A 16,941-nucleotide genomic window follows, 5' to 3' on the forward strand; every position below is an offset into this window, starting at 1 on the left:
GCCGATTTGTTAATCACTTTCTGATCAGAATGTGATCACAGTGTTATCCGATTTTCTCGGATGAGGAGAAAATGGAAAAAAAATCTCCATCTTCTCCATTCTATCAGTCTGTGAAAATCAAACTGCAATCAGATGTCATCCTACTGCTGTCTGTTTTCTCCATGGACTCATTGACTTGCATGGTCGAGTGCGATCCAAGTATCGGATGCAAATCATGCATGCTGCGATTTTTTTATTGGACAAACTCTGTCCAAGGAAAAAATCAGACATGTGCACGGCCCCATAGAATAACATGGTGATGAGTGTGATCCGATGTTTTGTCAGATCGCACTCAGACCAAAAATACGGTCGTCTGCACGAGTCCTGAAGGTGATGCTGTAGGTCTACCTGCAGGGCCATATAAGACTGCTCAAGGTACACTATGGCTCTCCATTTGTTGTGTGCATCAGAATAAGCTCCTGGCTTATACTGTACCTCTGACAAAAAGCTCCTTGAGGACTGGACGAGGGTGCTATTCCATACCCATTTTTTACCATTGTGCCCCAGTCCGAATCCTCTTTTGGTCATCATGGGGTAAATAGAGCCCAATGGATACATACGCCATCGCACAGGCGTACTGCACATTACCAATACATACAGTATATAATGTCAACATGAGTGACGACAACTCTGCTCATTTGGAATTGGAGTTATATGCAGGATTAGCAGGTTACTCATGATTTTAAAACCATGGGTAGTTCCTTTGAGAAACAGTGCCACACCTGTCTATGGGTCATGTCTGGTATTGCAGCTCAGGCGGTTCATGCACAATCTGTGGACAGGTGTGGTGCTGAATCCAGAAGTAAATAGCCTTTTTTTCATCATGTACAGCACCTCCATTAACAAATAAATCTTCTTTTGCAATGACAATGCCATGTTTCACTATATTTAATTGTCATATGACGTAAGACTTAAAGGCCTTTTTTGAAGGATGGGTATCTACAAGCTCCTACAACCACCATGCTATGATTTTCTTAAAATTAAGCATTCTGAAGGTATTTATGAAGAACTGCTGGGGTCTTTTTCAGGCCGTGTACAGCTTCAATACATAGTGTGAACAGTATCGCTTTCTCCAAGACTGAGAAAGTCTCTTATATTCTAATTTCTCTTTTTATCTTCCATCGTAGGGTTCACCTGGTGCTCCAGGAATTAAAGGTGAATCAGGAGATCCAGGCCCTCAGGTAAATGATTTTCTAAAGTTGTGACTATCATCTGCTCGCACATCTGTTGCTGACATCTCGATGTATGCATCACTGCTTTTGTACACTATGTAAGTTCACATTCAAGCCTTAGTAGTTTTCATAAACGGTGACAAACAGTGCATTGTTTTCGATTTTGTAGGGTCCTAGAGGAATTCAAGGTACATCTGGGCCAATGGGTAAAGCTGGCAAACGAGTGAGTAATGAGTTCTCTATTCCACAGTTCTCCCGCCTCAACATATGTTATATGGATAAATGGAAATTTAATTAGTCACAGTAAATAGCACATAGCAATGAAACTGTTCAAATAGAAACATACTGGCGAATGAGTATGTACAGCACATGAAATGCAGCAATCTGGAAACAAAAGGCGGACTGCAGAAGAAAAAGGTGCAAATCTTGGCATAAATTATAGCACAAATTATTTCCCTGCAATTTCTGGTGCATGGATGGCTTAAAATGTGGCACATTTATTTATAGACGTGTGTGCCGTTTTATACGTATGAATCATTTTACTGTACATTGGTTTATGCAACTTTTCCCCGAAGTCTGCTGACCTTATTTTATTAACCATGAGTCAGTGAATAATGATATATATTTGTTAGATAAATAGATAGATGGATAGATATGTGATAGGATAGATAGATAGATAGATAGATAGATAGATAGATAGATAGATAGATAGATAGATAGATAGATAGATATGAAAAAAATAGTAGAAACCGCACTCCAAAAATAGATGATTTATTAGCTCAGCAAGAGCTGTGGCAATGATTCGGCTGAATACAGCCTTTTTCAAAAACAAAAACCTAAAGAAGTGAACTGGAGTATAAGTTGGCATATATGCAGCGCGTAGGAGCACGTTCACACTGGCCACTAAATAGGCAAAACCTAAGATAACAACATAGTGAGCAAACACCCTCCATAAATAGCAATAGTGTATGAAAATAAAATAGGGTACTTAGTCAACATAACTTTGATAAAAAAAAAATCCATGGTACCACGTCAAGGTGACCATATTCAGGACGGTCCTAGCCTCTAGTATTAAAACCTTACCGTATGTCAAACGACATAAATGTGAATAAGGGTCATCCAGCCATGGGGACCTATATAAACGTAATTTCCACCTCAAGGAAAAGGGAGGCCATGCCCTTATTTGCACAGATATACCTGCCTAGATGCATTCCCAATTGGCAGGGATCATGCATATGTTCTATCCTAACGGAGACATGCATGATACCTGCAGATCAGACTTTCACCTTGGTGGGTACGTATGGTCGTCATGTCATCGGCACTGCTTCTAATTATAACTGAGCAGCTCAGACAATCCCATTTAAGTGCAACCCATAACATAACACATCTGACACACTACATAAGGTAAACTCTTTACTGTGACTGTAATAGTTTTGCTACCATATAAATAATACAATTTATGCATTAACTTCAGGGACGCCCAGGAACTGATGGAGCTCGTGGAATGCCTGGAGAATCTGGGTCCAAGGTATGTTTAGATCCGTGTGTGCTGTCATGTATAGTAGATGGGTACCAGTCATGTGGTAGGATATGGTGCTGTTAAAATAAACAAATATATGTTTGGGGATAAACTACTTATTCTTGGGGATATATTTATAGGAGTAGTTGTACTATTGAGCTGTCTAATTATGTTTCATTTTCATCATTTTACAGGGTGACCGAGGGTTTGATGGTCTTCCAGGTCTTCCCGGTGAGAAAGGGCACAGGGTGAGTCGCTCCTCGGCTTAGGATAACCTTTGTTTTTGTTTTTTACATTCACATCCTTGATTTTGTGTCTTCTTTTTGTTTCTCGTGGTTATCCAGCAGAGGTCACTTTCTCCTTCTTTCTCTAGTTTTCCTGGCATTGTACTTTCACAAAACTAGCGAGAAGCCAGGTTCTTCGTCTACTTGTACACACTTCTGTATGTAGTTATGATATGAGGACATGTTATATATTAGTTTATAATAAGACTACAGTATATTTGTATACATTATGTTACTTCTTGTTCTAAGTAGCCCAGAGACTTTCTCTTGGGTTGTAGAGTAATTGCCCTCTTGAATTGATAGTTAATGTAATTTCTTATACACATGCAATCAGTTACCTTTGAAATAGAAAAACACCCCTGTGTCATGCTTTATACACGCTTAATATAAGAAAAATGAGGTGGCCTTTCATGATTTATGGAGTATGAAGTATGGCTGACGCCTTCCTTTATAGCTTGCTAGCTTGATATGCCTCATCAACTTATTCTTATATGTACAGTGCCTCAAATATTTTTCTTTGCAGTGTTGGGAAAAAATGAAAATTGCAGGGGATGCCGAGATTAGACATTTTTTTTTAATTCTCTTTACTTTTTATCTTTTTTATTTTTAATTTTTTTTAGGGCGACAAAGGTCCACTGGGCCCACCTGGTCCTCCTGGTGAAGATGGAGATAGGGTAAGCAAATGGGACCTGAGAAGCTAATCGATGTATTCATTTTTATTGGAACATTTATATCCGTGATGAAATGGCAAAATGTGTTACACTTCTAAATTTTATTAAAAGAGTTTTGTAACGACGGCCTTACATGTAGCTAAAGAATCAGGACATGTTAAGCACAAATACATATATATGTTTTATTAGAATATTTCTATCTGAATATTGGTATACATAGCGCATCCATAAAATGCCCACCCAATAGAGCCAATAAGTACCCAAATAATACCACCATACAATGCCTAATTAATACAGTATCCAAATAACACTACTCTATAATCTTGGCTCTGTTGCACTTATGGACCGGCAGTGGAGTTGACCGTGGTTTTTTGCTACACTCTGCTGGGGGTCCTATACACTAGAAGAGGGATGATGAGGCCAGTAAGACCCTGGCCCATTGCCCAGTTTGCTACCTCCATATATCAAGCGCACCAGTACAACAATATACATAAAGCCCCTGATTCATCATTGCCTTTGCACCTGTTTTTTTGCCTAGTTTTATGTGTTTTGTGCTTTTTTTTGTTTGCACCCAATTCATTATTCTATTTGCGCCTTATATGTGCTCGTCTAAATTTTGGGTTTTACGCTTTGTGGGTGGATTCTAGAAATTCCAGATGTTCTAGCCTGATTCATCAACTTTCTAAATAGTTGCAAAATTTGGCGCAACTTCAATCCAGTCCCCCCTGGTGTATTTTTGAACACGCCATAATTTTAGCAGAAATTTTGGAGCTTTTGGAACCAACGTGCAACTTTTGGCGCCAAAAGTTGCAAAAACAGTTCAAGAAAGACTGAAGACCCATTTTTTGACTTTGAGCCAAATTCATGAACCGGGTGAGCCATTTTAATGAATTGTGTACCAGAAATGGCATCTGATAGCACAAGATAAAAAGGAAAGTAACTTTAAAAAAAATGCAAATGATGAATCGGGTCTAAGTCATTGGTTTTTGACACCCCAGTCTTCGGGTTTTCCTCTTTCTGCTATAAAACAGATGATTTCAGGCAGTTTCTTTCAGCCATATCTGTTGCGTTACTGATAACTGTAGCTCTCGGACACATTAGCAAAGCATTTGTTACAGGTTCTGAATAATTTAGCAACAGTGATGGATGTCCGTTATTAGGGCGTATATGCTAATGATATGTCCTTTAAGTTTTATTATGTGGCTGGAACGCTTGATAGATTTGACTCTCGCTGTGCATGTAGGGTGTAAAAGTAGTAAAGTGAAATAGTAGACAGATATTTACAAAAGCTTGTTGGAAAGTAAGGTACTTAACAAAAGTTTATTGATGGAGAATATTTCCGAATCTCCTCCTCAGACATATGAATGATAATTTACAGTAGTAATGTTGTTTATTTATATGCAAATATGAAAAAGAAGTCCTTTGAACATGATCAGCACAGGTTTCCTCAGAGGTTAACAAGTATTTTCCATCTTCTGACAATAAACAGAGATCTTTCTTAGGAACTTTACTCCAAACTAGATTCGAAAGTTGTGACACTTTATTATTTATATATAAACTGCAATACATAAGGCTATGAATCCCCTTTTAAAGGGAATCTATCAGTAGGATCAACCCTCCTCAGCCTTCTATATGGGAAAGTAGCTCATAAAAAGTTGAATGAAATGATACCTTGATATCTGTAATCCAATGAATTGTTCCTGGGAAATCCACATTTTTCTTATTATGTAAATGAGCTGTTAAGATCTATGTGTGGGACACATCTGCCTCCAGAGCTTCTTTTAAATGAAAAATAAGTGTGAGACATATAGATCAGGAGAGCTGACTGTCAGTCATTACATGTCTCACATTGGTTACGCCCCCTTTCATTTATAATAATCTCTGGAGGCAGATTCTCAAGGAGATCTATGTCCAGCCCATAGTGCTGAACACCTCATTTACATATAAGAAAAATATGAATTTCTCTGGAATAAGACATCGGATCGCATATATCAAGGTATCATTTTATCCAGCTCCCTATGACCTACATGTCCATATAGATGGATTAGGAGGGCTGATCCCACTGACAGGTTACCTTTAAAGAGGACCTGTCAGCTGCCATGAATATGTAATATTTTACCTGGTGTAAATGCCATTGTTCTCCTGAATCTGCTGTTGTCCTTATATTCTTCTTGTGCCTCTCTCTTTATGAGATACGTGCTTCTTGTTCCTTGTACAAAATGTAGATTTAGTCTTTTTAACCAAGTGGGCATAGTCTTCAATTCTTCTGTGTGAGATTATTATGATGACCATGCTCAAGTGGCTAAAAAGGTATGATTTACATATAGGGAAGAGAGAGCCATTTCTAATGAATGGAGAAGTGCAGGAACAAAAAGTAGACAATTCCAGATTAAGGAGAACAGCGTCATTTATACCAGGCCAAACAATTACATAGTTATAGCAAGTGAGAGCAAGTATCCTTTATAAGAGTTGTTCCATCAGAGACAATCCCATGTTACATGCAGACACTCTACAGAACATCTGATCCCCATGGATCCCTCTTCTCATACATGGGACAGCTGATTTTGGCAGCAAATCCCACAGCCAGCAGACATTTCCACTGTAGTGGCGAGTGCGTAGAAATTTAGCATATCATGGTGGTCATTCGGATGAATAGCTGATAGCCATCCATATACAGTTATACGAGGATGGCTTGAATCTGCAAGATTGGGTGCTGCCTTCACAGATTGGTGAAAGAGGGCATCTTCTATGAGATCTTTTGACCTAATAAGACATACAGTATAGACAGTGGTTGTCCTGTCCTTTATCAAACCCTTTAAAGAGCCTTCATGGTTTGGAAAAAAAACAAAACCCAGTCCCCATAATAAGCTGATTGCTGCATATAGAAAGCAACACATTAAGACCGAGGGCCATTCATGAGTAAGTAAAGTGTTCAAGAGATTGAGCTGATCTCCACTCTGGATAATTGGGGTTGTCTTGTAGGGTTGTCTTCCTACTACACCAGACAAGACATCAGTGCTGTAGATAGTGGGGCAGCATGGTGGCTCAGTGGTTAGCACTGTAACATTGCAGTGATGGGGTCCTGGGTTCAAATCCCACCAAGGACAACATCTGGAAGGAGTTTGTATGTTCTCCCTGTGGATTTCCTCTGGGTTCTCCGGTTTTCCTATAAGACATACTAATAGGGAATGTAGATTGTGAGCTTCAATGGGGACAGTGATGATGTCTGTAAAGTGCTGTGGAATTAATGGCGCCATATAAGCAAAGTAGAATATTAATAGATATAGATAAATATGCATTAGCAACAGCCATAAACATTATGGCCAGATACAGAAGAAATTTGCAATTCTCTTTTATGACTTATTAGTTTTAGTTGCATGTAGGGTCTGTCCGGGAAGTGGGAAATTTTTTATGCAAATACTTGTCGTATTAGATACATATATATCACAATATTGTGTCCTCTTGTCAGCGCTTGTAGGAAAAGGAAGAGAGTTGCCAGAAATGATATACCCATGCCATCATGGACGTTACAGTAAAGCATTTCCTAGCTAATTTCCATGGCAGAATACCTTCTCTTACGGTTTAGCACCTTTGCAATCAGTTCTCGCAGCGGCTTTCTACAATTAGCCTTTTCTGTCCATCTCAGGAAAGGTTACACTACACTACATATATTTTACAATTTGACAAACACAAACACATTGTTCGCTTGTCCCGATTTACGTGCCGTGTGTTTAAATAACAGGAGAAACAGCTTTTTCTTTTGTGTAACAGGGAGAAGATGGAGAGGTTGGACCCAGAGGGCTGCCCGGTGAACCTGTGAGTGACACATTAATCTGCTGTATACAGAGCTCTCACTTTATATCTGTACAATTTCAAAATGCAGCATAACACACCGCATTGTCCCTGCTGGAGGAATCATTCACAGCTCCCACGTAACCTTTACCCTGCCGGAGGGCAGCAATGTCTCCTCCAAGAGCATCTTGTCAGTGCTGGAGTCCCATTCTTCTCTATATTCAGCACCTTAAGAAGATCAATGCATTTCAACCTATGCTATAATAACAATATATACTACTGCTTACAGGATTTATTCTTACCTGCAGAAATAATATCTATTACTGTCATCCCAGATTACTGAAATCACTTTATACTATGTTATCTCCTCCGGTCCAAGACCATTATAACATTAGTTGTATTATCCCCATTGTGAACGGTGGTGGTCCCAAGGATCAGACCCCCAGTGATCAGTAAATTATCACCTACCTTGTGGATAGGTAATAGCTTGTAATCATGGTACCACCCCTTTAAAATAATATTCAAAAAGCAAAATTAAGTACTGTAACTGAATTTTATCCTTCCAGGGCGAACGAGGATTGTTGGGACCAAGAGGTCCTGTTGGTCCTCCAGGCCAACACGTAAGTATCTAACTTCTCCATTCTTTCTAATTGATCCGGTGCTATTTAAACTTGATTTAGCCTGAAACAGATTCATAATGCCGTGTCATCAAAGTGTTTTCGACAGAATTGTGGTATAAAACGCCCCGTAATGCTGTCAACCCTTTTTATGCAACTTAAAATTACGCAAACAAATTGCAACTTCTGGCTTAAGTCTTGGCCAGATCGGTCAATGTAGACAGAGCTGGGGTACTATGGGGTGCGACAGAAATTTTCTGGTATTGGCTTTTATCCTTAGTCATGTGATAAGGCTCGTTAAAGGGTCACTATTGACTTTTAGGATTGCTACTTCCTGTAGGTGGCACTAGAGCTCTAGTCCTCTTCCTCTCTGAAGAGACAATTTGCATATTTCCCAGAGGAGTATTGCGGCTTTAAAAGTCTCCACCTGACTTGCTTAAGATGTCACTCTCCACAAGGAGTAATATTACCCCTAGATACTGTACCCAAAAAGTGACATGACTTGTGTCAAGTGCAGCATGCAGCCAATGCTCATCAGCTGCATCCTTTACTGTTTCATCAGAGTGGATGTCCACCATGACGGAATGGTGATGAGCTGCAGGGGACGAGTACTGTCCATGGTTTTGACAGATAGCACTCGTACCTGTGTTATTCTATGCGGCCATGAACATGTCTGACTTTTTGCTCAGACTGAGTTGTTCAAGGAAAAAAATTGCATCATTCCAAGATTTGCCTTGGTGAATTGGATGGCACTCGCCCATTAATGTCTATGGGTCCATGGAAAATCGGACCTCACTCAGATACCATCCGAAAGCGGTCTGATTTTACAGACTGAAATAATGGAGAAGATAGCGAAACTTTTTTTTCTCTCCACCTCGGAGAAAATCGGATCATACTCTGATCAATCGGACCTATTTTCTTGGATGTCCTGGGGGTTGTAAAGTAAAGGTATTTTCATTATGATTAAGGTCAAGAATATGTATTACTTTCTCTGTTCTACCATTTTTTAATAACAGCTATGGGCTGTACCTCACTTTTCTAATGATGGCTCTATTTTTGTTCATGGGCACTCACCCATTTATAGAAAAATAGGGGGAAACTTGGTACAAATGACCATCTGAAAATAGATCTTATCTACATATAGTAATCATCATGTTTTGTTAAATTTGCATATGACATGACCGTTAATCTTTCATTTTATTAGGGTGTTGCTGGTGTTGATGGTCCTCCAGGACCCAAAGGAAACCTGGTATGTATGATGCCAATATTGTGTAATGTCTGTGAAAGTATTGAGATATTAACAAATGAGTGGATACGTCACGTTTCGTAGTCTTTGGTTTATAGGGAGACTTTAGTTGTAAGGCACATTGATTGTCTTTCTGCTGTCGTGGCACAGTAGATGAAGAGAACTCCGCGCAAGCTTCACGAGAACCTCAGGCTAAAAATCTCCAAGGGTTCCCCAAAATGATGTGCAAATGGGTTTTCTATTCTGCTTCCTCTGAATAGAACTCTTACAGGAAATTGATGAAGACCTGCTCAGAATAAAAGCTAATAGTATTTGCTCTTCATCATCCATGATTAAGAGTCAATGGGCTGGAAATTCATAAGCTCACCTGCTTTATATGGGCTGTTGTTCATGATAATCATGAAATGACTTTACACGGCACACGTGATGGATTAAACTCAAGATTTTACCAGACAAGTTATTATAGTTTCCTCTGAGCATTACCTTTTTTCAGCACTAGAAGGTATGTAGGAAGAAGAGAAAGTGGGGAAAATGATGTTCGGTCATACTACACCCTCTGTTGTATTGTGGGAGATTTATTGCTTAGTGCTGATTACAGAAAGTATATCTTCTCAGCACTCGAATAAAAATGGATTAATCATGTGACTGCTGGAATAATTAAAGATCATCTGCAACACTAGCAAACATTTCTTCTTTTTTTCTGATTATCAGACAGACAGATAGATAGATAGATAGATAGATAGATAGATAGATAGATAGATAGATAGCTAGATAGATTGACTGTAGATAAATGAAAGAAAGTGTAGCAACACTAGTCAGAAAAACTAGTCAATTATTTGGGTCAAAGCCATTTTATAGTCTGGGCTGAGGATAACACCATCAACATCAATCCCAAAAGAGGCATTACTTCAGTATTGGAGATAAAAAAGTAGTTTAATAATAGAGATGAGCGGATCAGATTCACCTGTTCATGTTGATTCTCTCGGGAAATTTGATTCACAGAGATGTTATTTTTTTGCAAATTTAATGTCCCTTATGATTTTTTTGCGACTATTCAGATCCCAAAGAATAATAAAGGTAACATGTAAAAAAAAACAAAAAAAACACTCCTTGTTCTCACCTTACCACTCACATTCCCGACCCCTCTGCTCCTCATCGTCTCATCTTCTGATCTCCACCAATCGCACTGAAATCCCCAGGCCTCTCAATCTGAGCCAAGCCTTCCGACTCTGATGAAGCCCATATAGATAGATAGATAGATAGATAGATAGATAGATAGATAGATAGATAGATAGATAAGTGGTGAAAAAAGTTAAAACATAACCTTTACTATTAAATGGCTAAAATATACCAAATATAAAAAAGGTCACACGGACCATAAGTGCACCAAATTACCTATCACCGATATTAGAACATACACCTCCCTAAACCAATAGGGGTGTAAATAATGTACAGGTCATTGAGTGGCACAGGCGATTACCTATGCCGTACCCACCAAGACAACTGACAAATAGACGGTCAATGTAGGTAGACCAGCTGAGAGTAGCAGCAAAACAAATATGGCATACAGTGGTTAAATTAGAGAGTCATTACTTTAATTCAATAATGGGACAGTCCCACCACTTCTGGTATCAGTAACAGAAAGATGCTCTCATCAGCTCTCAGACCCGGGGCCTTCAGTATACTCAGCCACCAGCTGTGTAAAGGACACCATGTGAGTGAGAGTAGATTACTCAGCACATTGGGCCAATGTGCATACATTCCCTGCGACACCTTCATGGGCACCTCTGCAGTGACTGGTTGGCAGCTCATAAGCTCCAGGGCTTCTGACCATGCATTCTCTGCTAGCAGCATTACAGAGCACACAGTTTTGGCCATCGGCTCAGCCATGCTGTTGGCTCAAACTGTGAATCATCAGGAGCTCACTGCTCCAAGGCAAGGATGAGGCTGGGAGACAGAGGAGCAGTGAGCTCCTGAAGAACAAATATGAGATAACAACTCTAGCTCTTGGAAACTGCACATACACAAACCTATATGTCAAGTTGAATGCTTTTGTCAGATATGAAACCTTTGAAAAAAATGGTCAAATTGATAATAATCGTTCTTATTGGAGCATCACTTATGATGGGTAGATCACATGCCGGTGTGTCCACACTTAGGACCTTACCCCCAAATGGAAAACTTAAGTGACATGTAACAACCTGCTGTAAATGGCGCAATCCTAGCTGTAGTAGCTGCATGATATTTTGGAGCAATGTGATTCAACGGTTTGCCTGCAATATCTAACAACTATACGTTTTACCGTTTAACATGGTAACAACCACAAATGTTTACTAAATTAACCATATTGTAATTTATTTTTGTGCATTTTAGGGGCCTCAAGGTGAACCTGGACCAGGCGGTCAACAAGGAATTCCAGGACCACAAGTATGTGCTATGTAAAGATAATAGAAGTGCCACAACCTACTAATTATGTTTATTTTAGCATATAAACTTGTTTTATTTTCGTTATTAATATTCTCTTTCCATTGAGATTCATTAGAATATATATGATTTCTTAGCATAATGTAATTTGCTAGGCTACTACTACTTTCACATTGCACGTTTCCATTTATTTCTATATAGTCTAATGTATAAGATTGCTTTCTATAGAATTTCTTATTTGGTCAAATTCATTAATTTATGTTATAAGCATAATAAGATTTCAGTCCTGAGGGATAGCAATAATTGTAACTTGTCAATATGCAGTACAAGGATTGGGGGACACGGTAAGCATAAGGAATGACATAGAATCAGGCTAATTTCACAGGTCGAGGAATTGACATGGATTTCCGTGCGGTTTCTGCTCCGATATCTGCATCAAATCTGCTGCTATTCCACCTACAATGCAAATCAATTAGGTTTTTCCAATCACATTCATGTGCAGAGCAGAAAAATCATGTTGAATATTCAGATATATTCAGCATGTAATGACAATGAGGATAATAATTGTACAGATTCACATCTGTGGCAGAAATTCGAGAGTTACATCAGTTTCACACATTCGTAATTTGCGGTCTCTATTCATCAAACTGTTTGTGCCAACATTTTGGCAAAAATTGTTTGAAAAATCAAAAAAAAATTGTCTCAACACATTGTTGTACTAACATTTTGAGATTTTTCTGCTCTTATGCCAGTCCTGGGCCAACGCTGACAACTTTTTCAAAAGTGCGTTGAGCTTAGGCCGGATTCACATCACATTTTTGCCACAGAACAGTGACTCTGTCGGGGCTTCCAGCCAGTGGTGCCATTTTCTTTAATAAAGCAGGAGGGGTCACTTTGTGCTCATTTCATCAGGGTCAGCTTTTTTGAGGCGGGCGCAAACACGCCGTCGACCATGTTTTTGTGTCCGCCTTGAAAAGTTGAAGAAAACATCTGTTTTTATGAATCAGAACCTGAAACTTTGGATGAAACTTGAATTCAGTAACCATGGGTAAACTCAATATTCAAGACGTTTTAGTCTACAACTTGCAGTAACTAACTAACCAAATATATGAGATACCATTTTTTAAAGAGATTAACCATAAAACAGAAGGCCTAAATATGGCTGCTCTTTGGTGCAGCCATGTTTTTTATTAAGTTAAGTTTTAGAATCCTTACATTTTTTTTTTATATATTCTTTCTTGGCTATTTCCATCACTCCGATACATTAAGCAGCAGCAATTCCATGTCTCACTATTTAAAGGGAATCTTTCAGTAAGATCATCCCCCCAAACTATATATTTGGACATGCAGGTCTTTTAAATGTAAATCAATTGACATATTTTATCTGTTGCTGCATTCTAGAGTAATTAGCATTTTGTGATGTATGCAAATGATGCGTTAAGCGCTCTAGATGTGACAGTGCACTTAACAAGTCACTGCCTCCCAAGGTTGTTTCCTTGACCCGGTACCAGCCTCTTTAGCTTGATTGTCAGCTCGCTGATTTTCTTGCCTGACAGTGAGCTAACATTCAAGCTAAAGAAGCTGGTACTGGGTGGGGAAACAAGTTCTGGAGGCAGAATATTGGCAAATGCTCTGTCACTCCCAGAGCACTTAATGCCTCATTTGCATTTGAAAGAAACTGCTAATTTCTCAGGAATGCAGCAACAGATAGAAGATATAAAGGTGTTTATGGATTTACATTTTAAAGACCTGAATGCTACATATATGCAGTTTATGGTGGTTGATCTTACTGACAAATTCCTTTTAAAGGGAAAATGGGGGATTAGTAGGAGACTCAGTAGTAAGACTTCAGCAGTCTTTTGTGGAATAATCCCTCGTCCACTTTTATAAACTGATGTTGTTGAAAAGTGAAAACAGAATTTATTTTAATAAGTGAGATGATCCTAAGAGGTGGAAGTGCCGAGTAGGAAGCTGTCCGCCACAGACTCATCAGCACCCTCGCTCTTTACAGGTTGGAGCAGGGAGGCTGGAGAATAATGAGGGATTGTGCATCTGACTACTGGCTGCAGAGCGTGGGCTCAGGAATGTGGCACAGTGAGGCAATGTCATGAAGCGCAGGTCTGTTCTCCGCACACAGCAATGAATGAGACCCTGAAATGTAATGTTTTTCTTTCTACACAGGGTCTGCCTGGTCCGCAAGGTCCAATCGGGCCACCTGGTGACAAGGTAACTTTTCCTTTGCTTAATATTGTTGTAAAGTCTGGCTTATTTCATTTTTATTTGCATATCTAGAAAAATTCAGATCAAGAAAAAATTGATGTTTAGTTAGAGTAGGGTATAAGTTTGCAGAAAATCCTGCAGTAATGTGTGATTTTATGGTGTGTAAAATCAGCAGTATCAAAGCAAAAGAGTCATTCCAGAACCGGTATAGATAGATCATATAATATCATCTGGAGCGAAAATGGAAAATACCTGAGAAAGTAGAAAAAAGTAAAGCGGATTATAGCAACTTTGTAAAATCTATACATTTTATCCATACAAAAAATAAAACATAGGTCACCATGGCAGGGATTAAAAACAAGCTGTTACTCTGACGTGTTTCTTGCGTTGCTGCCCTTAGCCATAGCGGGTATAGTTGCACCAAATATATGAAGCAGGAAATACATCATACGGAAAAGAAAAAATTATTAATATTGTCTTATCAGTCAGGAGTATTCATATGTGCAAAATAGTGTGCATACTTAGTCATGGAGGTACGGTCAAAACATAAACCTTCAGGATAACAGACAAAAATTTTACCCGAGATACTCAGTCTCAGGACAAGAAGGCACATATGTTATAAATAAGTTAAAATATTCAATTTTTATTATAGATCCATAATAGTAAAATTAGATTAAAAACAAGCAGGGCTTCCCAAATGTAGCAAACAGATATCATACAGATCTTTCCACAAGTATCTATGCGCAGAACAATGACTAAGAAAGTGCAAGAGTTAGGAGGAAGCATATGACAACCATGATAAAATAGTAAATGAAAAGCTCAAGACAGAACTATATACATAAATAACTTAAAGTGCAAGTGCCCTGTATGTTTTACAAAAAGTTCCGCTATTTGATTACATATTACATCAATGTACTACATGCATGTAAGTAGTCTAATCCTATTAAAGTGCATAGTCATTCTAAGGTGCTAAATGCTTGTACTTACAAGTTTAGGGTGAAAGGTCTGTGTACCAGGGCTACCACCCCAGTTCCACCCTATGCACTTTAATGGGGTTAGACTACTTACATGCATGTAGCACATTGATGTACAATTTTATTAAATAGCGGAACTGGCTGTCAGTCAGGGCTGGGTGCGTGGTTACAGCCGCTGTATACTCAGAGCCTGTGACTGAACCCGCGCCGGCGCCGCCCCCGTGACTGAAACCATAACATTGTGGGGAAAATAAAGTTAATTCAGCTAAGTGTGGTCACCGGACAGGTTAGTAACTATTAAAGGGGATATCCGGGACTTTATTAAAAACCAAAAATGTGGCTAAGCACTAACAGGCAGATAGTTGCAACTTACCTGTTGTGCCCGGCGCCATTCTTCCCCGGCACAGAGCGGTCACAGACCGCTCCTGACGGGATTCTGAAGCTGCTGACGTCAAGTCTACAGAGCGGCTACTTCTCTGATTGACTGCCGGATCCACGCTGCCTAACTGGGGGAGCCGGGAGTCAATCAGAATGACGTCAGAAGTCCCACCCCATCGTGTCGCAGAGGCAGCCGAATCCTGGCAGGAGCGATTTGTGACTGTTCTGTGCCGGGGATGAACGGCGTCGTGCACAACAAGTAGGTAAGTTGCAGTCGCCTGTCTGTTATTACCCAGCCACATTTTTTGTTTTTCCCTAAAGTCCTGGATGTATCCTTTAACCTGAAGATTAACCCCACAACTGCAGGTTAATAACGTTTTTCTGGTGACAGGTTCGCTTTACTGTAAGTTCAGTATTGAATGAACTATATTTATTTCCATGAAATGTGACAGCTTCTAAAGCTAGATTATGTGGAATGCACGAGTAAAGGTTGGCGATATCACATGTAATGAAAATGTATTGATCAGACCATGCGATATCTTCAACAATCCTGAGCACAGTGGAGCTGTCCTTCAAAAAACCGAGAGTTATGGTCACCAAGGGTTGTAGATGCCGGTCAACCCAGGTGCTGAGACCCGCGTTAATACAGTTGCATGGTGAGGCTTTTTCGTCTTCCCTTCTTGATGTTGATTTCCTGAAAAAGTAGCAGTTTCTTTGTGATCATGCCTGTTAGGAAATTTGACTAGACATAGTTTAGACATACTGTATAACCAGCCGGCATCTGGTGGGGTGGTAAATGCACATTAAGGCATGTGACTTATCTTTTGTACTTTTATACACTTTTATAGCATAATAGAAAAAAATATAAAACTCCATTTTTTGTTTAACCCAGGCATATTTGCCAAGAAGGGTGAAGGGTTAATCTACAAGTCTTCATTAAGTGTCATAACATAATCATCAGTACACTACACTTAGCCTATGCTGATTTAATGCCATTGTTCTGCTCCATCAAAGAAGCAATACAACAAATTTATAACCAGTGCTGGACTCCTAATTTGCTCTACAACAGCGGCATCCAATGGACCTTATTGGCCATAATGGGTCTATCACGTTTTGGTCATTTTTACTAGACAAAATAGTGCTATTTTGATTGGTATTTTCATCATGATCCTCAAACAGATGTGAAAGCATAGGTAATGGAAAAAACAACTGGGTTGATTCTTTGCTGCGGTAGGAAGAAGAACGATGGATGACAATCTAATTTTAATTGGTTTAATGATTACACCACCTACAATTACATTGACATCCGTCAGTCTTCTTCCTATGGCAGCGCAGAATTAACCCATTTGTTTTTTCCATTACCTATGCTTTTATCTCCTCCTGGGTCTGCAGCAGCCTTCATCGTTTTCAGTGGTTGTGTGTACACAACCCAAACCAGATGAGCGCAATTGTGCCATCTCCTCCATATCTATTTTCCCAGATAAGACCCTATTTGTGCTTTGCCTCCTTCCGGTCTTTCTCTCTGGGGCTCAAACAGATGTGAACAGAGCCTTACAAATGTAGTAGAGAGAGACTTCAAACTCATTGTTGCATCATGATAACTCT

At 39.3% G+C, this 16,941-nt stretch overlaps 1 protein-coding gene across 1 annotated transcript in view; it reads left to right on the plus strand.

The window, feature by feature from the left end:
• COL11A1 (collagen type XI alpha 1 chain) overlaps positions 1-16,941 on the plus strand; it is a 253,934-nt gene that overhangs the window by 137,779 nt on the left and 99,214 nt on the right. The window contains exons 15-24 of the mRNA XM_073642853.1: positions 1,167-1,220; positions 1,381-1,434; positions 2,686-2,739; positions 2,925-2,978; positions 3,635-3,688; positions 7,457-7,501; positions 8,044-8,097; positions 9,299-9,343; positions 11,714-11,767; positions 13,946-13,990. Of these exons, the coding sequence (XP_073498954.1) occupies positions 1,167-1,220; positions 1,381-1,434; positions 2,686-2,739; positions 2,925-2,978; positions 3,635-3,688; positions 7,457-7,501; positions 8,044-8,097; positions 9,299-9,343; positions 11,714-11,767; positions 13,946-13,990 (513 nt within the window). The remainder of the gene's footprint in view (positions 1-1,166; positions 1,221-1,380; positions 1,435-2,685; positions 2,740-2,924; positions 2,979-3,634; positions 3,689-7,456; positions 7,502-8,043; positions 8,098-9,298; positions 9,344-11,713; positions 11,768-13,945; positions 13,991-16,941) is intronic.

Source organism: Phyllobates terribilis, unplaced genomic scaffold, assembly GCF_046119375.1.
Source record: "Phyllobates terribilis strain yellow unplaced genomic scaffold, ASM4611937v1 Scaffold_8__6_contigs__length_399053987, whole genome shotgun sequence".
Lineage (NCBI taxonomy): Eukaryota > Metazoa > Chordata > Amphibia > Anura > Dendrobatidae > Phyllobates > Phyllobates terribilis.